Raw genomic sequence first — 25,399 nt, 5'->3', positions numbered from 1 at the left:
GGACTGGGATTCCTGTGCAGAAGTGATGGTCCCCACGTTGGTCACTGTTGTGTTCCCAGGAAGGTGGAGTCCTTCTGTAGCAATAGAGGCTTCTGAAATTACCCGGGTCTCAACTGAGGTGCTGCTCACATCTGAAGGTGAGCTTGTCACACGCCCCAAGCTTGTGCTCAATGTTCCGGTGGTGCCCAGCATGCCAGGGGCGCCAGGTGAGTTGGCGGGAACAGGTGGAGAAAGGCCCCTGGGTTTTGATGTGGGGGAAACTAGAGAAGGTGATGTCATGGCATGGGAAGGCACTAGGGAGGATGGAGATGTGAGGTCTAGGTCAGAGGAAGGGTTTGTCCGTGACCCATCCTCATAACCTGTGCCCATGTTTATGGTTACATCTGGGCGTGCAAAACCCTGAGTCCCAGCCGAGTGACTCTCTGCCCAGGAGGCTGTGGCTGATGCATCTGAGGCACCTGTGCTCTGTGATGTAGCCACAAGGAGACCTGTTTCGGTGGCCATGGTTTCGGCTGTGGACTCTGTCATGACCGGGGAGGTAGACAGCCTGGTGTTGATTGCTGTTTGCATGTCTGGTGACAGTGTGGACAGAGCAGGGCCAGGGATGGATGTCCTACTAGAGGAGATGATGTCACTCCTGGAGGCCTCATCGCTAGTATCAGTGGACATTACAGAAAGGGCAGTGACTTTCTCTGAGGTCATGATGGTGTGCCGGGAGGCACTGGTGTCCCCTAGTTCCGAGCCAAGGGATGACGTTGACTGTGTCTCCAACTCTGTGGTTTCAGAGAGGCCAGCCATTCGTGTGGAAACCGTGGCATCTCCACTGAGGGAAGAGGTGACGGTTGGAGTGGGGCCTTTCGGTGTCTCTGTGCCCACTGGGGCAGAGGACTGGGATTCCTGGGCAGAAGTGATAGTCCCCACGTTGGTCACTGCTGTGTTCCCAGGAAGGTAGAGTCCCTCTGTAGCGGTAGAGGCTTCTGAAATTACCCGGGTCTCAACTGAGGTGCTGCTCACATCTGAAAGTGAACTTGTCACATGTCCCAAACTTGTGCTCAATGTGCCGGTGGTGCCCAGCATGCCAGGGGCGCCAGGTGAGGTGGGGGGAACAGGTGGAGAAAGGCCCCTGGCTTGTGATGTGCGGGTAACTAGAGAAGGTGATGTCATGGCATGGGAAGACATCAGGGAGGATGGAGATGTGAGGTCTAGGTCAGAGGAAGGGCTTGTCTGTGACCCATCCTCAGAACCTGTGCCTATGCTTATGGTTACATATCGGCGTGCAAAACCCTCAGTCCCATCTGAGTGACTCTCTGCCCAGGAGCCTGTGGCTGATGCATCCGCGGCACCTGTTCCCTGTGATGTAGCCCCGGGGAGAACTGGTTCGGTGGCCACAGTTATACCTTTTGTGGCAGGAATCTCCTTAATACTGTGTTCTGCTTCTTTACTGATGAGTACTGGCCTCCCTATTAACATGATTGTAGAACGACTTACCATTTCATTACTCTTGACCCCTCTTGTAATTTCTTTTGCAAATATTGGCAGCTGTGAGGTAGTTGGGCTTATCATGTTCCCCACAGATATTTCTTGAAATGTGTTCCCTTGAGGATGTGAAGTAGTGGTTGTGGATGTTGACACCGATTTCCCAGTAGCCCAGTCAAGAGTGGGCAGAAAATCAGGCTGAGAATTGGATTGGAGGATATTAGGTTCAGTCTTTGTATTTGGATGGTCAGTAGTCCAACTTGCGCTTAAATCATGAGTAAGTGAGGGGCTCATCGTCTCAGTACCAGAAGTTGTTGAGATGGGCATAGATGTAGTTGTGTCTGAAGGACTCCATGTTCTCATATTTATGGACTTCGTCTCCTTAGCTGAAGCATAAGATGGAATGTGTAGGCTGGTTCCAATGATGGTCACAAGGCCATGGGGAGTAGATAAAGAACTTGATTCAGTGCTAGATGCTAAGGATGAAGTTGTGCCCATTGCAGAACTTGTTTCAGGAGAACCAGTGTCTGTTATAGCCCAAGGGCCTGATGTTGGGGTAGAAGCAGTTGTAGGTGACCAGGTGGAAGCAGGCTCTAGGGAAGACATGCTGGTCTCTGTGGCCAGTGTGCTCACTCTCCTCTCTGGGTTAGACGTGGTAGTCAGGACTGAGTTTGTTCCCATGGTGGTGATGGTGGTGGAGACATCTGGAGTGGGGGTTGCGGTTACACCCATGATGCTCACTTCTGCAGGAGTTGAGGTCTGTGACAGTTGTCCAGGCATAGAGACAGCATCACTAGTTGCTACACTTGTTGTGGCCACCAGAGTCTTAGATCTCATTGGAGGAAATGTGATAGATGGTGAAGAGCTCATTACTCCTCCTGAGGCATTGGTAAAGCTGGTAATGGCTTGGCTTTTAGAGGTCAGAGATGGTGATGTGGTTTGTTCTATGGAGGTTAGATGCAATGTGTCCATGGCCTCTGGAGATGCACCATGAATCAGATCACTCCCAGTTGTCTTCTCTGACCATGTGATAGCAGATGAATAAGCCTCACCCACAGATATACTTGCCTGTTGTTCAGCTGTTGCAATAGCCACTGCTGAGGAAGCAAGTGTCCTCCCAGTAGAACTGTTTTTGGGCAAACCAGTGACATGGAAGTGGGCAGCTGTGTCTGTGACAGTCCATGGAGAGGTCCCTGGTGCTTGGGTGCTGCCTGTGGTCCTAGACTTCCTCTCTGGGCTAGGCATTACAGTTGAAACTGACCTTGCTCCCTTGGGGCTGGAGGGGATGACCTCCACAATAAGGGCCCCACCCTTGCTTGTTAGTTCTGTAGGAGATGATGTCACAGAAAGGGCCCCAGGTGGAGATGCGGTTTCAGTGGTCTCCAACCCTGTGATTAACTCAGACTTGGGCCCCACGAAAGGGGAGGTAGCAGATACAGAGGAGCCAGCTTTCTCTCTTGCCACACTGATGAGGCTGATAGTGGCTGAGCCTTCTGACCTATCAGAATGGGGGGTGGTAATAGCTGTGTTTGGGTCCACAGGGGAGGCACTCAGTGTTGGGTCACTCCCAGCTGTCCGCTTTGACCATGGGCTAGCAGATGAATAAGCCTCCCCCACAGATCCACCTGTCTGCTGTTCAGCTGTCACTGCCCTTTTACTGAAGGCAATGGAAGGAGCGACCATGCTGCTGACCCATGTCATGGTTTTAAGTTCAGATTTCTCTGTCACTGAGCTTGTGGCTACCTTGGGGGTTATAACTAAACTTGTTGCAGAGTCCTGAAGGCCAGTGGAAGATGTGCTGGAAGGGAAATGCTTGTCCACTGTGGTCCCTTCCGTGGAACCAAGCCACGTGGACAAGTCTATTTCAGTTGTTTTAGAAGTCAGGACTGAGCTGACTTGCTGGACATTCCTTGTGGAAGTTGACTCGCGGTGGAGGAAAGACATTGTTCCTCTTGACTGGCTTGTCCCTTCTGGTGTCCCAGAGTATATAGTGGCCCGAGCTTCAACTGGATATGGGGAGGGTGAGATGTTATTTGTAACTACCATCGTTTCTGTGGATGATTCTGCTGGCACCACAGTTCCTGTGGACAAGCGAAGGAGTCTGGGGCTGCCACTCCCTGTAGTCAGGGATTGAAGGGTGGCCAGTCCCATTGTGGTGTCTGTGGGGGCAGTCTCTGTTGGAGTCTCCCTAAAAGAAGTTCCCACAGTGGTCCTGGTCTTGAGGCTGCTGCTGGGCTCCTTGGAGCTTGGATTTGTGGTATCTTCAGATGTTCCTGGGCTTCTGGTGGACAGGCCTGTAACTGAAACAGCTCTTCAGTTAGGAAGTATGCAAGGAGGTAAAAAAGGGGTTCTTCTGGTTTTGATTCTCCTTCCTTTCTCCTTATAAACCTGCACATACTCTGCTCTTCCGGATGGCAGGAATCATATTGTCCTACCCTTGTGTCTAATGTTGGGTATATGAGCTTGGTCTACTGGCTCGCAGAGCTCCCTCTGGCATCCTATGTTTCTATATCAGTGTGGCCTCCATGCAGACCTATATACCACATCTCATGTCTTAATGGAGGGTGAAGATTCTACCCAGGAACAGGGGAAAACTCTCCCACCTTTTGCTCTGTTTTTCCTCCTTTTCAAGCCTTTAATCATTCTATTTTAGTCTGATATCTGCCTTTATTCCCTAGACTTCAAAACTGTGATTTTAATTAAAAGCTCTGTGGCTTGGTTTTAACAGGTTAAGAGAAGAGGTAGATCAAGGCACCTTACTTCCTATATATTTTCATATTCTTTCACCTCTCATCAGGAAAGGCAGAACATTTTTACTTTCTAGCATAGAAAGACATGTCAAATGATTGCTTTCAGGAATCAGGCAGCTGTATTCATCCACTTAAGCACCTTAAGTGGACACCTCTCACCTGCGGCCCATGTATTGAATATTGTAACAGTGGATAGTATTATAATCATCTTGTAATTATGAATTGTCCCACAGAATAAACCAAGCATCTCAAGTGTACCTTTCCCTGTTCATGGCAATCCCTGACTTCAGTGATGGTGTCTGAGTTAGGAAAGCCCTTCACAATTGGTCAGCTGATTTGTAGAGACACTATATCTGTTCCTAAAGCTAAAGTGATTGGCTCTTGAACATATAAATTACTAAAGAGAAGCAATTTATATTAGAAATCAATAAATCTAGGGCACCTGGGTGGCTCAGTTGGTTAAGCATCCAATTCTTGATTTCTGCTCAGGTCATGATCTCAGGGTCCTGGGATCGAGCCCTGCGTCAGGCTCTGTGTTCAGTGGGAAGTCTGCTTGAGGATTCTCTCCCTCTCTCTCCCTCTGCCCCTCCCCCCACTCTCTATGTCTCTAAAATAAATAAATATAAACTTAAAAAAAAAGAGAAAGAAATCAATAAATGCTCCATAAAAAGTATTGGTTGCTGGAGGGGAGATGGGTGGGGAGACGGGGTAAATGGGTAATGGGCATTAAGGAGGGAATGTGATATAATGAGCACAGGGTGTTATATGCAATTGATGAATCACTGAACTCTACATCTGAAACTGATGATACACCCTATGTTAACTAATTGAATTTAAATAAAATAAGTTAAAAATATAAAATATTATCAATAGCTTCTGGATACAATAGCAGAAAGTTTTGATTATGTACCAGCACATAGGACTCAGGCAATCAATTATTTTACTCCAGAGACTAGTGTTAAGCATAGTATACACAGACGATCATACATACCCAGGCTGATGATAGTCACCAGAGGTGCAGGGTCACCTGTTGACCATGTGGTGCCTCCATATATTCCCTCACTCAGCTCCCTGGTGGTGGTTGCCACAGACTCCTGAGTCCCTGAAGGATAAGAGGATTGAGGTGTCAACCTAGCATTCCCTCAAGATGTGCATACACAAGAAATGCTTTCACTAGACACTGGCTCAGCCATGTCTTCATCTGTCTCTGAGAAGGCACATTGCAAGGAAGAATTCTCTTGTTGGCATAAAATCAAACCCACAAGATGGCCTGGCCCATAATTATAGAAGAGCTTCCTGTTGATGGTGGGACTGCTGAATTGATTGATCTCAAGCAAAGGCATTTGGTGATATTCTGTCTCTATCACCTATAAATATGTGAATTCACCATTGGTTAATTTGTCCCTCCCATGTTTTAGACTCCATAAGTAAAATCAGGATTATACCATGGATTATTATATCAAATTAGTAAGCACATGCAAATAATATGTCTTGGTTATGCATTTTGTTATTTTCCTTTAACATTCTTTTATAACTATCATCATGCAGACTTCATATCTGGGGAGGGGAAAGGTAGGCTCTGACTGGAAGGAACTGAATTTGGACCCAAGGATGCTGAAAGTGTCACTAGTTACATAGAGAAAGTAAATGATCCTACTAGATATGTGGAACCAGAAGGACATTCTCAGAAGGAATTCTCTCTCCTTCTCATTGAATAGTATCCACCAAATCTCAGAATGCCAAAGCAAGGGAAGTCAGGAACTCGGTTCTTACTTGTAAATGGGATAGAGTTATCAAGACTTGGAGCTGAGCTGGTCTCTACATCAGGGGAGCTCTCCTCAGTGGCTATAGTCACAGCCACACCATATGTGGTGACCTTTGGTGGCCTGGCCAAAGAAGTCACCTCAGGGGCCTTGTCTTCTCCCACAGCAGTGCTCAGGGACCAGAAGGAATCTTCTGGGGAGCCAGGGCCTAGGGAAGCTGTGGTTTTCCAGGATTGAATGTTTGTGGATGGTGTGGATGGTGTTAGTCCTGAGGCAGGTAGAGGAGAATTAGGGGTTCTGGATCTCTCTGCTTTGGAGGAAATGGAAGAAGCTGATGTTGATCTTAAGGCAGGTGCCAGGGAGGACAGAGATTTGGTCTCTTCTCCAAAAGAAGGTCTTGTCTATGATGGAGCCTCCAACTCTCTGTTCTTAGGAGTGATCATCAGTGAGAGTAGAAAACCCTGAGTCTCAGCAGAGGGGACACTTCCCAGGAGGTTGTTGTTGTGGTGTCCAGAGTAAGAGTGCTATTTGCTATAGTCCTAGATGGGCTTGTTGGTGTGTTGAAGGTCATGTGTAAAGAATCTGCCGTGGGAGGGAGAGAGAATGGTTGCTGTTGGTTCTGCCAGGGAGGTCAGTGTCACCCACTGACTGAGCAAATCTGGGCTAGGTACTCTGTCATAGGAAGTGAACTCAGTCCCAGTGATTTCAATAGCAGTATCACGGAACATTTGGGAAAAGACCATGCTGAGTCTGTGCCTGTGCCGGAATCCTGAGAAGTACTAGTCTCCCTCAGTCCAAGAGATTGTGAGGAACCAGAGTCTGCCCCAGTCCTTGCAGACTTAGGAAAAATGGAGGCTGAAATGTAAAGGCTGGTGGCCTCCATAGTGAAGGCTGTAACCATTGGTGGTGTGAGCTTTTGTGATTCTGAGTGGGTAGAAGCAGAAGAACACGGTCAGCCCCAGAACTGGTCACCACTACATCTGTGAAAGGATGAGTTCCTTCTGTGTCTGTGGCAGTCTCTGAAGCAGCTAATGTCTCCGCTGAGGTATTGATCCAAGTTGGAGAACTGTTCCCAGTTTCTGTGCTCTCAGGTGAGTGAGTGACCCATCAGTTGGCCAAGACCCCCATCATCTCAGTGGTCAGTGGTACGTCACTTCTGAAAATGGGTGACATAGTCATCTGTAGGGTAGGAGCCTTCAAGCTCTGTCCCTTGGAACTTGTACTCAGAGTCAGATTTCCTTCAGGAGGAGTCACTGCTACTGGGGACTTGTGCCCTGACATTGTAAATGCCATGGTGAGAGTTGAAGGAGAACTCTGCTTGCCCTCCATGCTACTAGGGACTGGTGTTCCCATGATGACTACTTCTGTGCTGCTGGCCATCCAAGGATGCTTGACCCCATCTGTCCTGGACCCTGAAGAGAAGGCCTGTATAGAGATGGTTTCAGGCTCCAGAATGAGTTCCTGGGAGCTTGTATCCCTCTGAGCAGTTGACCTGGTGATAGTTACTGATGATGGGTATTCCCTGGTTGTCAAGATCAAGGTAGATGCAGGGTCAGGCAGAGAAGTGAGAAAGGGGTCATTTACATAAGGCTGTGTGCTTGGCTTCTCAGAAGTAATGGAAACATACAGTGTTGGCAGTCTGATCTACTCCTGAAGTCTCAGCAAACATCTGCTGGCCATCAGGAGAGGTTGTGACATGATACAGCATAGTTGTCCCCCCAGCCCTCCATTGCTAAAAAGTGTACTCATGATTTTAGGAAGTATTAGTGATTGTAGTGAGGTTTCCATGATTATTAGATTAATATCTTTTGAGCTTGTCCTGAGAGGACATTTAACAAGTCCTGTTTCTGACCACCTGGGGGAGAGTCTGTCCCTCCTTTTCTAGATGTACTTCTCCTTCCCCATATTTGGCCTTATTCACCCCTGCCCATGGTCCCTGTTCCCCCATCTGAAACCCTTGACCACTGAATATTATTTCTAAGAAATTAGGCCATAATTTAATATCTACCCTCTCTTATTATTTCCCATTTTGGAAACTCCTGTTTGGCTTTTAAAGAGAAACTAAGTGCAAGGAAAATTAGATTATAAAATAGGTCAGTCTCCAAACCTCTATCACTTCTTCCTGACAAGAGAGAACCTTTTTTTTTTTTCAGATAAACCTCTGGGACACAGACTTGACTTTCTCATGGCATCACATCTTCCAAGATGGTGTTTTTTTTCCCATGTAAGGATCATTCCAGGAGCCATCAACCATCACTAATCAATTCTTTTTTTTTAAATTTATTTATTTGAGACAGAGAGAATGAGAGACAGAGAGCATGAGAGGGAGGAGGGTCAGAGGGAGAAGCAGGCTCCCCGCCGAGCAGGGAGCCCGATGCGGGACTCGATCTCGGGACTCCAGGATCATGACCTGAGCCGAAGGCAGTCGCTTAACCAACTGAGCCACCCAGGCACCCCCATCACTGATCAATTCTTATCATGATAGATTTGGACTTCTTTTAGTAAGAGCCATCCACTAATGAACATGTCCCGAACACAGAATGATCTCTTGTGTTCTTAGAGATACCTAAGATCCGTATTGAAGAAACAGGGCCAAGAGACCTACAATCTTAGGAGAAATCCAGGTGGTACCAACTTCTCAGACTAGTTCTAGCAATAGCACAGTTTGCCAGAGAACAGAAAACATGCTTCCTAGAAAGACAAAGTTAAGCAGCAGCTATAATATCATACCTGCATGGTCAACAACTGTCACAGGTGTTGAAGGGTCACTGTTCAGCCATGAGGAAGTTTCATATGTGGAGAAGTTAGTAATAGACATCACAGACCCATCAGTGCCTGTAGGAGAGACAGGTGGGTTGGATGGATATTGGTCAGTTTAGAAGGAATGCACTTGAGAAAAATCAACATGTGAACACTTTGGAAACAAAGACTATTTACAAGGAAGTGTTATTCAAAGAGTAGAGACAGGAGAATGTAGGTTTGGGGTGATTTGAATGCCAACTCTGCACAAGAATTGTGCCATGAACAAGCACAATGGAATAAGGTATTAATGGGCAGTAATTGATCCTCTTGTCTCTTTAGTTCCAGCATCAACAGAAACCACATAAAGTCTGGAGGTCATGGGCATCAAAGTGCTGGTCTATTCTATAAAGAATGGGCTGGTCAAAGAGGCATATGAGTGAGGCAGATGGCTGCTCAGGTGACTTTAAGCCAGATATTCTAACAGGACATAGTGGAGGGCATATACTAGATAGTGTCAGGAAATACTGTCAGATTCCTGATGGGAAGCGGTTTGCTTTATAGATAATGATAGCTAAGGTGATGTGACCAGTCAACTCAGGGAGATGAGACAGACACAGAAGCCACAGACTTCTATTCCCACCAGTCTTACTGAGAAGGATCATCAATCAGGGATACCTAGGGAAGCTTAGTCATGATGGGCTGATTCTCATCTGGGTGAGAACGGGTGACCCCGAGAAGAAGTTTCAAAACCGACACATAAAAATGTAGTATTCTACCACATCGTGTAGCAATTCCACTACTAAATATTTGCCCCAAAGCATTAAAAGGACTCAAACAGATATTTGTACACTACTGTTCATAGCAGCATGATTCACGATAGACAAAAGGTGGAAACAACCCAAATGTCCATCATATATGAATAAACAAAAGGTGGTATATATCCACAACGGGATATTATTCAGCCTTAAAAAGGAAGGAAACTCTGACACCTGCTGCAACATGGATGAACCTTGAAAATATCACACTAAGTGAAATAAGCCAGACACAAAAGGGCAAAGAGTACATGATTCCACTTATATGAGGTCCCTAGAATAGTCAAATTCATAGAGGACAGAAATAGAATGGTGATTTCAGAAGCAAGGAGAAGGGGAAAATGAAGAGTTAGTGATGAATGAGAATGGAGTTTCAGTTTGGGAAGATATAAAAGTTCTGGAGACGGATGGCGGGGACAGTTGCAGAGCCATGAGCATGTGTTTAATGCCACTGAACTGTGTATTTTACCTCAATAGAAAAAAAGTTTTTAAAAAATGTGATATGCATGGGGCACCTGGGTGGTGCAGTCGGTTAAGTGTCCACCTCTTGGTTTCAGCTTAGGTCTTGATCTCAGGGTCCTGATCTCAGAGTCATGAGATCAAGCCCTGTGTCAGGCTCTGTGCTGAGTGCAGAGTCTGCTTGTCCCTCTTCCTCCCCCTCTGCCCCCCCCCACTCACGAGCACTCTCTCTCAAATAAATAAATACATCTTTTTTTTTTTCTTTCAAGATTTTATTTATTTGACAGAGAGAGAGAGTGAGAGAGCACAAGCAGGGGGAGCGGCAGAGGGAGAGGGAGAAGCAGGCCCCCCGCTGAGCAGGAAGCCCGATGCGGGGCTCGATCCCAGGACCCCAGGATCATGACCTGAGCCAAAGGCAGATGCTTAGCCGACTGAGCCACCCAGGTGCCCCAAATACATCTTTTTTTTTAAAAAAATGTGATATTCATCAGGAATGGCTACAAAGTACCACATCAAAAACTAATGATGTATTGTATGGTAACTAACATAACATAATAAAATTAAAAAAAAATACAAAGCACAATGTGGATGAGCAATCCCACACTCTGGATATACGCAGGCGACTTCTACAGCGATCTAGAAAACCAGATACAGGGAGCTATAGTGGCCATCTGGGCCACCTGGACATTTCCCTGCAGCCGGAATCCTGAAGCAATACAAGTAAAATAAAACAGGCTGTTAAAAAAGGGGAGGGGATTTCTTACCATCTTCAATGACCAACCAAGGAAAACAAACCCATTTCCAAGAAGGCAGAGGCAGCGGGTCCTTACTCATGAGTGGGGGCAAGCTGTCAGGATGAGGAACAGATGCTTCCTGACCCAGAAGCCTCACCTCTGTGGGGTAGGGCCTCTGACAGTGCAGAGGTGGATGTCCGGGGGGGCTCTGTCTCGGCTTCAGAAGAGGTTAATGCTCCTGATGAGATTCTGGCCAGGTCAGGCTCCACTCCCAGGCTGCTGTGCTCTAGCCCTGGGTTTCTAGTCTTGGAAGAAGTGTGGCTGGTCTGTGCCAGAATGTTGGTAAATGCTGAGGAAGAGATCCAGGTTGAGGCGGTGGGATCTAAGGGAGAGGCCCTGGTCACTGCTGTGGTGGACAGATCAGAAGAATCAGACTGTTGCTAATGGTGGGCGATGTGTAAATAGAGGAATTTATCCCCCTTCCAGAGGAGGAGCTGGACTGTGGCATGGTAGAGCTTGTCCCCCCATCCTCCCCAGTGCCCACGGAAGATGTGGCCACGGGGGGAGATGGGGAAGATCTCATGCCCAGCAGGACAGAGGCCAAGGAGGAAGCAGTTTCTCCCATTGTGGGGGGAATGCCCAATGCAGTGGTCACCTCGGGGTACACATCAGAGGCTGAAGAAGAGGATCGTGGCCCAACTCTCCTTATGGTCACTGATGATTCTGACCAGGGGCCGCTTTGCCTTCCAGGAGTGCTTGGAGTTAAAGACAGAGACGAGTTACTCCCTTTGGCGACTAAACTTGTTCCCAGATCGATGGTGGTTTTTCCATGGTCAGATGTCTGAGTCACCCCTCTGCTGGGTTCCGCAGAGCTGGCAGTGAGACGAGGAGCCTCTGTAGACCACTGTGGGGGTGAGCTTGTCTCACCTTGAGACATGGCGCCGACCGGTCTTGCTGCCTCTGATGGTGTGAGCCCCTTCTTGGATGTCAAAGCGGTGAGTGCTGCTGGGGACATGGGCTCTGTCGATGGAGGAGTAACGGGGCGGGGTGGAGATGAGCTCTGCCTGGCTTCCGGGCTGGGGGGGCCTGGAAGTCTGGATGCAGACACATCGGTGCTGCTTCTTGTCTCCCAGGCTTTGATACCTCTGGCTATAGTGTTTGAGGGTGAATCAATCATGCGGTGGATGCACTTGGTTCTGGGCCCACGGTGGTCAAATCTTTTTTTTGGAAAGCACTGGTGTCTACTCCAGGACTTGAAAGTTCATGGGAAGGGACAGGTGTAGACGTAGCAAACGTTGTCTTGGATGAACTTGGACTTGAGACGTCAGGGGCAGCTGAGGCCGTGTCCTCTGTTGAGCGGGTACTCAGCCCTGTGGCCACGGGGAGAGCCGAAGTGAGAACCCACAGCCAAGAAGTGACTGTGTTCTCCTTAATGGTTGTCGGCGTCAAGGACTCACCTGAGGCATCAGAGGTCAGTTCCCATGTTCTGCTTCCAGAGGAGGCAGAGGCTGCTACAGATGCTGGTCCTGGGGTTGACTGTGTCCCGAATCCAGGGGATTTTTCTGCCAGGTCTGTGCCCTGGGATTGGGTGGAGTGTTCAACTGTGTCCGTGCTGGTGCGAGGTCTTGTGGCTGGGCTGGCGGGACCGGGTGTTCTTGGGATTTTAGGGCTTTCAGGGTGAGTAGCTGGGCGGGTGGACTCTGTTCTTGCATGGGCGTCCGTGGTTCTGAGCTCCTTCACCGGGCGGGATGAGGAGACCTGAGCCGAACGTGTCTCTCTGGGATCTGGAAGGGTGACGTATGTGGTACCCCCGGTGCTGGTCTTTCCGGGAACGGACATCTCAGGGGGTGATCCAGAAGAGTCAGCCATTTCCTTAGGGTCCATTTTTGCTATTGATACAGCAGCGGTGGTCTTCACGGAGGGGGAGGTGAGGGGTGGGTCAGAGCCAGTTTTTACCACTATATTGGGACTCTCTGAACCGGTGTGTATTCTGGAGCCGAAGCCAGATGAGTCCGTTGATTCCGGGTGGATGCTGGAGGTAGGGACTCTCTCTTCTGACAGCCTCACGGATGGCGCTAACGTACCCAGGCTTTTCCCTGTATCGGCACTGGCCGGGGTCTTCCTGGGCGATGAGGACGTCGTAGAAGGAAAGTTGGGCAGGTCCCACGTACCAGTCTCAGCTGTTTCAGTTAGCACGCCTGGGGAGACTCCCTGGGCCACAAACATGGTGGTCGCTGCGACTTTGGCAGCAGGAGCAGAAGGAGATGAGGCTGGACGGCTGGGCCAGCGACTTCTCGTAGAGCTGGGCTCCGGAGGTGAGTGAATTGTTTCTGGAGTCAGAGGTGGGCTGGTTTCATTGCCAGAAACTGTCATCCCTCCAGAGGGCACAGGAGGGAGGGCGTCAGACAACGTGCCAAGCGAGTGGCCTGCCCTCCCCACGGTGCTGGCAGCAGCCGTGGACTGAGACCCGGTTGCTGAGACTGGGGCCCCATCTGTGGCCAGGGCTGCGTCCGCGGATGTCTCCGACGGGGATGTGCTTCCAGGGGGCAGGCGGGTAGTTCTCAGCCTTCGGTCGCCGCCCTCTCCCCTTGCGGGTTGTACCCTGCTGGACGCTGGGGCACCGACAGCTGTGTGTCATGAGTGTGGCCGTGGAAGGTGCCCTCGGAGACATTCCTTCCACAGAGCCGGTGTTTAGGGAACTGGATGTAGGAACCACACCGGCAGGAGCAGGAGGAGTGGCCGGGGCTGGAACGGCGCTTGGGGCCCAAGGGGACCCTGTCTCGAGTTGGGGACTGGTGTCTGGCCAGGCGCTGTTGCGAAGGGCAGTGGGATAATTAACCGCGCTCGCGCGGGTCTGTGATCTCCCTGCCGCGGAAGTAAAGGCGGGGGTCTGAGATGACCGGGAAGCTGCGGGAAACTCAGGGCCCACTGAGTCTGCGTGGGTCTCCTCCGAGGCCAAGGAGGGCAATGGAGAAAGGGAAGGTTTCATTCTGGAAACGCTGGTGATGCTGAGGGCTGTGGGGCCCCCCTGACCGTTCCGAAGCCAGAGTCCTGGCTTTGGGGGTGCTGGGTGTGTCCAGGGCTTCATGGGAGGTGCTGAGGGCGAGCACCCTCCCCGCTGTCCCTGCCCCTGAGGGAGAGGGACGGGCCAGGGCAGAGGTCGGACTTGGGACTCTTGTAGAACTTGCTGTTGTATTTCTTGGTGTCATGGGAAAAGGGACAGCTGAGCTGGGCTCTGCTCTTTCTGTGGCCCCAGGGCTCCCTGTGGTCAGAGAAGAGGTAACTCTCTGCACCGAGAATGTGTTGGAGCCCGACCCTCGGTCACCCAGACCCGAAGCAGGTGACAGGAGAGGCCCACGGGAGGTCAGCGTGCTGTCTCCCCCAGAACCGGGCTCAGGGGAGGCCAAGGGACGTCCAGTGTCGGACGGAGTCAGTCCCCGGCTTGTCAGCTCCCTGGGATCTGGGGTCTCCCTAGATGAGGTCTCGGGAGAGGTAGGAGAAAGCATCCAGGTGATGAGTGCGTACCTCCTGGAGTACTTCCAGTACTCTCAGCTGGAGAGGAGACGGCGCACTTTTCCTGGTCTGACTCACGCCTGCATGTGTCTCAGATGAAGTGGCTCTTTCGGGGGGGCCGGTTGTGGCCGGGCTACTCCCTGTGCTTCTGCTTTCCGTCACCATGACCCCGGTGGGGACAGTCCACCGATGGGTGACGGGGCCACGTCTGGCTTCCATGGGTGCAGCTCCTTTGGGGGGGCTGCTCTTCGGAGTGGTGCGCCCAGGGACTTCCACAGTAGGAGAAGGGCTCCCGGCTGTTTCCGTGACGTTTGATGCCTCTCCAGGGTTTGCCTCTGTCCCCTGCGTGTGCTGGGGTTCACCAGGGGACTGAACCGAGCCTGCCTGGGTCTGTGCTGCGGCTGTTGGGGTGCCGGGAAGGGGTGCCCTGGGGCGCTCAGAGCTCTCCGGGGCAGCGGTGCTGGTGCTGTGCCCTGGGTGGGGGGAGGACCCCTGAGCATCGCCTGTTGCCCTGCTGTCAGGGCTGGAGGCGAGGTGACAGTCAGACTGTTCTCTCTTGCAGGAGCAGAGGTTCTGGTCATGGTCTCAGCTGGGGAAGTAAAAGACAGGGCACTTTTGTTCTCCGTGGTCACACCTGCAGGAACCTCGCATCTCAAGCTGGTGCCTGTGTGTGTCCGTGTGCATTCAGTGCTGTGGTCCCAAGGACTGGGTAAAGGCTATAGCTTTTGGGGTTTTCGCAACAAGCGGTGCTCTGCTGCCACCTAGTGGCGGAGGCCAGGGATGCTGCTACAAACCCCAGAGGCTCAGACCAGCCCGCCCTGCAAAGAATACTGGACCCCAAAGGTCAAGAAGGCTGAGGTCCAAAAAACTTGCCCCGACTGTACCTCCCACAGCATCCTTCCCGTCACCTTCTATAATCGTGCCGACATCCTTGCAGTTCCCCAGCCAAACAAGTCATAATTCTGCACTCCTCTTTCCCTCTGTCCACAGTTATCCCTCTCGTCTTTCACAAATTAATACCTATTCATCACTCAAGATTCAGTTCAAGCTAGTGTATTCATTCTTTGGTCCTTACTGAGTTTCCTGTGTTCTACAATGTGCACACATTCATTCCACTGGGATTTGCAGGAAAGTCTGAGAAGGAAAATAAATATTGATGTGGGGAACAGAGACAAAAGGAAAAAAGTAAGTTTCCTTACAACTTGTAAGGCAGTCAGAGAAAGACAATTATCATATGATCTCACTGATATGTGGAATTTAAGAAACAAAACAGAGGATCATAGGGGAAAAGAGGGGAAAAAAATAAAACAAGATGAAACCAGAGAGGGAGACAAACCATAAGAGACTCTTAACTCTAGGAAACAAACTGAGGGTTGCTGGAGGGGTGGTGGGTGGGGGCATGGGTCACTGGGTGATGGGCATTAAGGAGGGCACTTTTTGTGATGAGCACTGAGGGTTATATGCAACTGGTAAGTCACTAAGTTCTATCTCTGAAACTAGTAATATACTATATGTTAATTAAATTGAATTTAAAAATTAAAAAAATTAAAAAGGTATTGCGATAATTTAAAAAAAAGATCATTATTAAATACAATTATGTCCTTTAGGGGCTGTATATTAGTAATTGATACTCCTGCTCAAACTAGGATTAAGGTTCTGTTTTGGGTCAAACTCCTGGAGTTTCTAATTTATAACTGTATTGTGAAAGATACATGACAGTAATTCAACATTTGATTTTTCTTAGTTTATTTAAAAATCATTTTAGTGTCTTAGTGAATGTTTTTGTTAGTCTGCATTTGTTGTTGTTGTTGACTAGTATATTACTTTATTTTTAAATTGTGATCGAAGTTTGATTATTTTTATCGTTAACTTTGTAAGAGAGAGGCGGTAAACATTAAATATGTACATAAATGTAAACATTAAAAAAATTTCCTTACAAATTCCCTTGACAAATCCTTGAAACAGGCAGCGTGACCTTCCTCTAGGAACCCAGCTGCCCCCGTGTTAATACTTTGCAAAGGGCAAGAGGCAGTCTTAGCTTAACATTAGTCCGAACTCCAGGACCCTGTTAGTCTCCTTGAACATATAAAAGTTCCTTTGGAAACTCCATCTCTACCCCCGAGATACATGTTAGCAATCACCCTCCAAGCATACGACCCCCTGATAGACCTCTGCAGGGTCTCATGACTAAGGTTGTGCTAGACAGTAGTAAATGACTCCTCAAGGTCCTGAAAACCTTAGAGACCGACGCTCTCCCTAACCCCCTCCCAACTGGAAAGTATATAATCAGCCAACCCTCATGATCCCAGTGCGGCTCTTTCTGCCCACGGGTCCTGTCTCCGTGCTTGAATAAAATCACCTTTTTGCACCGAAGACATCTCTAGAATACTTTCTTGACCATTTGCTCTAAACCCCAACATTTCCACATCAAATATCACTGCTCATTTTTTTTTTCTTCTGTAATGTGAATTTTAAAAATACACAGCTCAATCATCTCCTCCTCTGGAAGGTGTTCTTTGAAGCTGTGGTATTGTGATTTGTAATAAGAAATGCATATATTTGGCTTTTGTTCCTGCTTTTGGCAAAGAACTCCTAAAACCCCTTGGAATTTCCTAAGTGAAGAGAGCTATAAAGGTGTCTTTTGTTATGTTAATGAGGTGGCTTTGGGGAAAACACCTAAGGATCGGGGCCTGTGGGGTGGGGGGAAGTCGGATACCAACCAAGTGATTAGAGGGTTGGAACTTTCAAGGGGTGGGGGAGAGGGTCTAGAGGTTGAGTTCAATGGCCTGTGGCCAATGATTTAACCATTCCTATGTCAGGAAGCCTCCAAAGAAACCCAAATGGACAGGTTGGGAGAGCTTCTGGGTAGGGAGCACGTGGAGATGGGAGTGTGGTCCCCTCTCCCCATACCTTGCCCTCTGTGTCTCTTCCATCTGGCTGTTCGGAGTTATAGCCTTATATAAGAAACCAGTAACCTAGCAAGTAAACTGTTACTCTGAGTTCTGTGAGCTGTTCTAGCAACTCCCAAGGAGGGGTTGTGGGAACCTCTAATTTACAGTCAGTTACCTGGTCTTGCATTTTGTATCCTGAGCTGAAGGGGGTTATTGGAACCTCCAATTTGTAGCAGCTTGTTCAGAAGCACAGCTAACAGCCTGGGCTTGCAAATGGCATCTGGGGGGGCGGGGGGTGGGCAGTCTGGTAAGACTGAGCCCTCAACCCGAGGAATCTTAATGCTACCTCCAGATAGATAGATAGTGTCAGAATTGAACTGAATTCTCAAACACCCTCCTGGTGTCACATTGGAGATTGGATCCAAGAACCTAAAAGGAGCCCTTCCTGAGTGGGAGAATCCCCTTGTCTGCTCTCAGCACCAATGTGTAACTCTTCAGCTGCACTGCTACTGTATCTCAATTATTTGGTGACATACTGCAATAGACCAGAAGCTTCGAAAGGATAGAAATTGCCTCTGCAATAGACCAGAAGCTTCGAAAGGGTAGAAATTGCCTCTGCAATAGACCAGAAGCTTCTAAAGGGTAGAAATTGCCTTTGGAATCTGCATCTCCCCTGCATATCAGTGTCTTGCATCCATTTGTTGCATGAATGAATCAAAGCACGAATGACTTCAACTCATGAGAGCGCAACCTGAGCATATGTATCACAGCAATGGGATGAAAGTAAAATTCACGGGCCCATTCATATATTAAGTCTCTACTGTTCACAGAAATCTTGTGCTGAGCTAAAGATGACATCAGCTTCCTTAGACATCTGTAGATAATCTGTCCCGCAGAAAGCTGCCACCTCCATCAGAGGGGTAGAGGATAATGGAGATAGAGATGATCATGATGAAATCAAAAATTATTCAAGATCTCCGTGCCGGGTCCTCTCTTTGTATATGTTGCCCCACTGACTCTCCATCACCCTGTAAAATTCTTACTATTGAATCAATTAATATATGCAAACAGTATTTGACACATAGAAAGGCACCCAACCAAACTCCCTGGCATCATAGAATTCTACCTTCTCAGGACAACCAAATGCAGAGGTAATATAACCAAGATCATTTTTTTTCCGTATCCAAGGTAGACAGCTCTCCAGGACCAGAGTGTCACCAGCTACCCTTCCACCCCCTCTTTCCATTGAACTTGGCAGGATGGTCTCTGTAGGAGGCAATGGAAGATACAAGGAGCCATGGGACATACATCAGCTCACTCTTTCTCTGAACGGAGAATTCTTTCTGAGAAGGTTCTGGTTTAGAGTCCAAAGCCGAGGTTACACACTGGCCTTCCTGTCTTCCAACTGGTAAGGAGTGAAATCTCAAAATAGAGTAAGGGTCAGGACTGTGAAAACTCACTAGAACGCAAGGAACTTTTAGGACCGAGTAGGTCAGGTTACCATCTTGTAAGCAGTTAAGAGATGGATGCAGCTGGAGCACAGAGAGGTCTCGGGGGCATGTCTCGGAAGCCAGAGCCTGGTGTGAATGTTCCCAGAGGTCCTGACAGAGATAAGACCGGTATTCCCAAGAAGACACAGCCCCCAGTGCAAGAATCCCAGCACAGAGGATAGCAGTCTTCTTGCAAAAAAGATGCATTGGAAGAAGCAAGGACAGGATGTCAGTAGCCCCTGCCCTCCTGGTTGTGACAACCAAAAATCTCTCCAGACACCGCCAGTGTCCCCCAGAGGGCAAAATTCACACCTGGTTTGAGAACCACTATTTTGGAGGCATCTTCTAATTTAATCTAGATTTCACAACTACTCAATCACACATTTATTATCACATTATAGATGAGAACCTGGAGGCTTAAAGAGGTTACCTCACTTGTCCAGGTAGTGGCAGAGGTGGGATTTGAACCCAGGCTCTTGGGCAACAGTGTCGGTATTGTTAACTGCTCCCCTGTGTTGCCTCTTTGTCATCCGAATATAGGGAACCACTTAGACTCCAGGATGGGGAAGACCCATCACCCAGGGGCAAGGAGTGGAGGGCAGCGTGAAGAACCCGGATGGGACTCTGGCCTCAAACTCCCTCTTCTTGTCTGCACTGGTTCCCACCAAGGGGACATCTGAGTAACAGGAGATTGGCCTGTGCACGTGCCAGAGCTGATGGCTAGGTCCAGGCTGAGACCCATCGCCACCATTTGCATCCAGGACAGCATGCAGATGTGGATAGAGGAGGTGGATCGACAGCCAGGAGTCTACTGTCAAGAGTGAGTGGGTCCCTGTGTAGGCCCCTGTGTCTGGCCTTGACGCTCCCAGAAGGTGGGAAGGGCTCATTCACCTGCTCAAACTGCCCACCTGGGGGCAGCCCTGGGAACATCAAGTGACAAGTTGGATACGAAGAAGCCCAGGGCTGCCCCACCTGCCTGGACCCATCACCTTCCTTTTGCGGGGAGGCCACCCAGTAACTGGAAAGAAAGGTGACTGTTCCTTGAGGCTCAGGGGAAACATGAACAAATCTTTCCTCTTTTCCGGGACATGAGTCCCCGGCGCACAGGATGTGCACAATACAAGATGATGGTTACTAAGGTCCTTTGGGATCTTGGAGTGTCTCAGCCCCAAGGCAAGGAGGGAAAGAGCACAGGATACAGATGTGGGAAAACATGGATGGGGTCCAAGGTGGAGGGAGAGGTGAGTGAGGAAAGGATTTCCTCCAACTCTGGAATGTTTTAAAAAATTACTCTTGGGGGAGATGGAAACTCAGAGAGGTTAAATGTCTGGCCCAAGAACACACAGCCTGTGAGGGCTAGATTTAGATTTCTTTTCACCTCTGCCAGGTATTAAGGGAGACTTGTCCAGCATTTAAGTCAAAAGTCCTGGAGCGTGTCTGGATTGACTCCAGGGGAATCCCTGCCCTGAGAGGTGTCCCAGGTACTTGGAAATGACGGGGCGGTGGGGAGGGGTGTCAACCCACAGTCCAGGAGACCAGCACTCCCCGGGACAGGGGCAGGAGTTTACCCTACTCGAAAAGCACCCTGGCTTCGGACTTGGGAGTGAGCTTCGGGGACAAAAGCTGTTAAACAACCTCTGTTTGTGGCTACGTGCTTGGGGACAACTCAGGGGGACACGCCCCATTGGATTGGAGGTGGTGGGGTTGTCCCGTACAAACCCGCCCACCATTCAGGTCATTGTGTGGATGCCTCACAATGACATATAACCACAAGGCTCTTCCCGGGGCCAGAGCTGGGCCTCAGTGACTCAGGGCTGGGGGGCTGGGGAGCCTTCCCCACCTGCTCTGGGAGCTGCAGCCTGGCCTGGGTGAGGAAAGGGCAGGGCGGCTCCCAGGCTGCCACTGTCCAGGGTCTCATGCCCTTCCAGGAGGGGGAAGCCCCTCTCGACTGCCCTTGGTGGCCTCCGTTTCCCAGCGAAACATTGAGGACAGTCCTTTCTCCTGGGACGAGTAAAGGAACAGGTACTTAAGCACCTGGCAGGTGGTAGATGCCCCCTTCTCCAAGCCTTTCCTATGTCTTGCATACCCAAGAGGTTTGGCTAGAGAGCCCAGACTGGAGTAAAACAGTCCAGGGGGCTGGACAGCCCAGGAGCCACAGGTGGGGAATCGTGGACCTTCTCTCTGTACAGGAGAGAGCCTGGTCTCTCCCCACAGCATGCAAACACACTGAGCTGGACCCCTGCCTCTCCCTGAGGCCGGTGGGTTTCCTCTAGGCAACGAGGTCCAAGCAAATCCCCCCCAGATGACCAACAGGCCCGCAAAGTCCCCTTTGGGATCTAAGAACACACCTCTCCTAAACCTCACAGGCTGCCTTTCGGTTTCCACCCCTCCCCTGTGGGTTCCCCTATCGTGCAGCCTAAATACGCTCACATCACACTGACCTAACCCAGACACACTAACCCAGCTCCCTGCCTCCTGGCCTCTGCGCACACAGATCTCCCTGCCTGGATGGCCCTTCCCTCTCTTCCACCGATCGTGCCCGAAGAAATCCCTGCCAACCCCAAGGCCAGCCCACCGTTTGGGCAGACTCCCGGCTGTCAGTGCTCAGCCTCGCGCCCCTCGTGAGCGGGTGCCTGCCCGCCTGGCCCGCTGGCCAGGAGCTCCTGGAAGCCCGGCACTGTGACGGGCTCATTTCCCACCTGAGAGCTAGGCAGAGGTGCTGGGAACAGAGGTGTCCAAGGAAAGAACCCCGAGGCGGTGAGGAAGCCCTGCAGGAAGGAATGAACGATCCCGGCGGATGGTTCCTTCATGGCGCAGCGGTGTTGTGAATTTGCCTGGCAGTTGGCAAAACGCAGCCTCATCAGGCCAGCAGTGGCCTCGGGCTTTGCCAGAAAGCTAAAGACCTCGTGGGTGCCCGTGGGGGCTGGGGAAGCCTGAGGCGCTTGTCCCTCTGTCCCTCTCCTCAACTGGCCCCGCCCAGCCCCACTTACCTGGCCCACAGATGAGGAGGAGGCTCAGAGCCAGAGGTAGCAGGCGGCCCTCCCAGCCCATGCTCCTGCCTGGCCGCCGGGCTGCACTCCTCACCCCCTGCACGAGTCCCGGTGACTGAACCCAGCCCCGCCGGGCCCTGGCTCCTGGGCGGGTGGTGAGGACACGCCTTGCTGAGCTTCCCTAGAGGGGCAGGGCCCGCCCTGGGAGAAGCAGCGGTTTGCGGCCAGCAAAGGTCAGCCGGCATTTCTCATGCCCGTGTAGTGACTAATACCTGCAGACCGAAACCCTCCGTGAGGAGGGGCAGGAGGGGACAGCCACCCCCAGCCAAGCCTGGCTCCCGGGCCGGTCAAACCGAGGGACCCCCGTGGGTCCCTGTGGGCTGAAGGGAGGACAGGGACCCAGGGCGGGGACCCGTCCCATTCTTTGAAGTCCCTGACCTGTACCGGACGCCTTCCTGCTCAGGGGCTGGCACCACCAGACTGGAGCTGGGTGGACCCTCCCTGGGGGAGGCACGTCTGGCTCTGAGCATTTTGGAATGTGCGGGAGTGGACAGGAGACTGCATTCCCACGTGGGGACTGCCCGGCTGCCAGGGGAGCCGAGGGCTGGGCCTGTTGTACCTTTCTACCTCATCCCTCCGTCTGCCCCACATGGCGCTCCTGGGGTCTGCAATCCCTCACTCCCAAGCCAAACCCTTCAGCCGTCCCTGCCAGGGGTAGAGAGGAGCATGAGGGGCTGGCAAGGGGTGCAGCGAGCGGATTTGGGATCCTGCCTCCTCCTTGAAAACTCTGTAGCCTCCGCAGGCTTCTTATCACCCCGGGTTTGGGCTATACAACCCTGCCACTCGCCCAGTGCAGATGGCCAGAACAATCCTCCTTAGGTGCCACGCTCCTCAGTGACACCCCCCACTCCTCCTTTGTCTTGCACTTGGGAGCCCCCACCCCTCCCACCCACCAGCCCCACCCCTCAAGCCTCTAACAAACAGCCTGACAGGTGGGTTTATCTTCACCTCCGGGGAAGGCACCTGCAGGAGCCGGGTGTGAAGCTGGGGGGCAGTGGACACCCTCCAGGGCCTCACACCTCTCCTGCATCTTTTTTTAAAAGATTTTTTATTTATTCATTTGAGAAAGGGCGGGAGAGAGCACAAGCAGGGGGAGCGGGAGAGGGAGAAGCAGACTCCCCGCTGAGCAGGGACACCCCCCCCCCGAAGTGGGACTCCATCCCAGGACCTGGAGATCGTGACCTGAGCAGAAGGCAGACGCTTAACCATCTGAGCCACCCAGGTGCCCCTCTCCTGCATCGTATATACAGAGCCAAACTCCATGAACCCGGGGTCAAGGCAAGCTTGTCAGAAACCCCCAGGTCCTTCCACGCTCAGTGGAACTTCCTGCTAACCTAGTCTCCTGTCTTCTCACCCTGCTCCCATTCACGCACACCTAGGACAGATGCACCCCGAGCCTCAGCTCTGCTCTGGGCATTCAGCCTGGACGAGACGGACAACAAACAAAGCACAGGTGGCAGAAACGTAGAGATTGACAGGAGACACCCGTCTCAGACCGGGAGGGGGCAGGGAATCGGGGAAGTCTTCCTGAAGGAAGTGCCACATACACCAAGACCTGAAGGTTAAGCTGGATCAGCTGGGCCAGGCGAGGTCGAGAGAGGGGAAGGGAGAGGTCCAGAGAAAAGACACAGGGTTAGCAAAGACTGGAGGCAGCGGGAAGGGGGAGATGGGATCTGACTCTTGTCCCGACCCCCACTCAGATTTTTCTACTCTGAGGCACACCTTCCCTTCTTTAAGAAAACAATCTTGGAAAAACAGAGGCCGAGCTGGTGGGTCCTGTTGGACGGTGATCACCGTATGCACTCCCCCGACCTCATAGAGGGGGAAACAGGGCACCCCAAAGCATCAGATTAGTGACACAGCTGGGACCACACCCCAGACCCCTGGATTCCCCAAACCCTTCTCATTTAAGCAATTCAAATTTTCGGGGTGCCTGGGCATCTCAGTCTATTAAGTGTCTGCCTTTGGCTCAGGTCATGATCCCAGGGTCCTGGGATTGAGCCCTGCATCAGGTTCCCTGCTCAGTGGGGAGTCTGCTTCTCCTTCTGCCTGCCACTCCCCCTGCTTGTGCTCTGTCTCTCTCTGTCAAATAAATAAATAAAATCTTAAAAAAAAAAAAAGAAAAAAGAAAGGTGACTGGTACAACCGAGGATCTCAATTTCTAATTTTGTTTCATCTTAATTTACAAAGCCAACCCTCCATTTAGTCCGTGGAAACTCTGCAAGTAGGCTAGCCACAGCTCGGGTGTGTGCACATCCTTCTCCAACCAGAATTTTATGAACCATCAACGCAGATCAAGTAGTTCAGATGAAAAACCTAGCATCCGAAATGAGATGCGCTGCCGTTGGAAACGCACCCTGGATTTCGAAGACAGAGTGTGGGGAAAAGAACATAAACCATCTCCTTGGTCATTTTCATAGTGGATACTTACTAAAATGATAAATATTTGGATATGTTGGGTTAAATAAAACATCTGATGAAAATTAGTTGCACCTGATGTCTTTTTACTCTCTTAACCGGGCTACTGGGAAACCTACAATTACATACGTGACTTGAGGTCCCTTCCTATTGGATACTGCCAGTCTGGAATCTGAGTGCCCCCCACTACAAATAATCTTAATTGTTTAGGATAATTATATTATTATTGTTTAATTGTGGAATCTTAATCATCTTAACTATAAATACCTTCACCTCTCTTTGCTCCCCTTGGCAGTTTCTGCACTAATGACAGGGATGGGGTGGGATCCACGGTCCCCTCTCTGCCGCTGAGGCTGTTTAAGATAGGTCAGCCGGACCACCTGGGAATTAGGGATGACAGGGCGGGTCTCCGGGTGCCCTCCTCTCTCAGAGGTCTGCCTGTCCTTCTGCGGGTGTGTGAAGAGAATGGTGGGATCAGAGCAGAAGCGAAACAGCCTCTGGCTCCTGGTTCAGAACAACCGGGAAGAAGAGGGAAGAGACAGAGGGGTCACGCTCAGAGAAGTGGGAGAAGAAACCCACAGTGTCATCATGGAACCAGCAGGAGGAGTGGGTTTCTAGGCCAAGAGAGAACCCCCCCCCGCCCCCCCCCCCCCACACAAATGTCATAGAAAAGGCAGAGGTAGAGAAAGCTCAAGAAGGAACTGTCAGGTGATGTCTGAGCAGGGAGTTTCTGTGCAGAAGAATGCCAGATTGTCCAACAACAATGATAATATTTGCTGACCACCTACCGTACGCCAGGTATCAGGGAACCAGGAAGAAGGGCACAGGGGCTAAGAGTGCTGACGTGAAACCACAGCACTAACAAGTAGCATTTACGCAATGTTTTCTCTGAGCCTCACCCTTCATGACCGTAACAGTTCACTGGGTTCTTGTCGAGTCTCTATGAGGTGAGGTGGTCATCAACCCATTGCACAGTGGAAGGGACTGAGGTACAAAAACCATGCAGTGGGAGGTGCCGTATATTTCCATTCACAACAGGTTCACGAATAGGCAAGACTCATGGATGGGAATGGAAATTGGAATAACGTTCTGGGGATGGGAATAGTGCCTAGAAAAGGGACATGAGGGAAACTTCTAGAGCAGTGGTTCTCAATCAGGGGCAGTTATGCCTCCCACCCGGGGGACATTTGGCAATGTCTGGAGACCTTTGGCTATTGAGCCAGAGGTATTCACACAGAGGACATCCAAATGGCCAACAGGTACATGAAAAGGTGTTCAAGGTTACTCATCATCAGGGAAAT

At 50.5% G+C, this 25,399-nt stretch overlaps 1 protein-coding gene across 1 annotated transcript in view; it reads right to left on the bottom strand.

The window, feature by feature from the left end:
* LOC118005610 (mucin-16-like) overlaps nucleotides 1–1,478 on the bottom strand; it is a 1,569-nt gene extending 91 nt beyond the window's left edge. Inside the window, exon 1 of the mRNA XM_034997572.1 lies at nucleotides 103–1,478. Coding sequence (XP_034853463.1) covers nucleotides 103–1,470 — 1,368 coding nt within the window. The 5' untranslated portion in view covers nucleotides 1,471–1,478. The remainder of the gene's footprint in view (nucleotides 1–102) is intronic.
* Nucleotides 1,479–25,399: the final 23,921 nt, after the last annotated feature.

The sequence above is a fragment of the Mirounga leonina genome, unplaced genomic scaffold, assembly GCF_011800145.1.
Source record: "Mirounga leonina isolate KUSES-001 unplaced genomic scaffold, KU_Mleo_1.0 Mir_94, whole genome shotgun sequence".
NCBI lineage: Eukaryota > Metazoa > Chordata > Mammalia > Carnivora > Phocidae > Mirounga > Mirounga leonina.
Note: the sequence above shows the minus strand (reverse complement) of the source record. Positions and strands in the feature narration are given on the sequence as shown.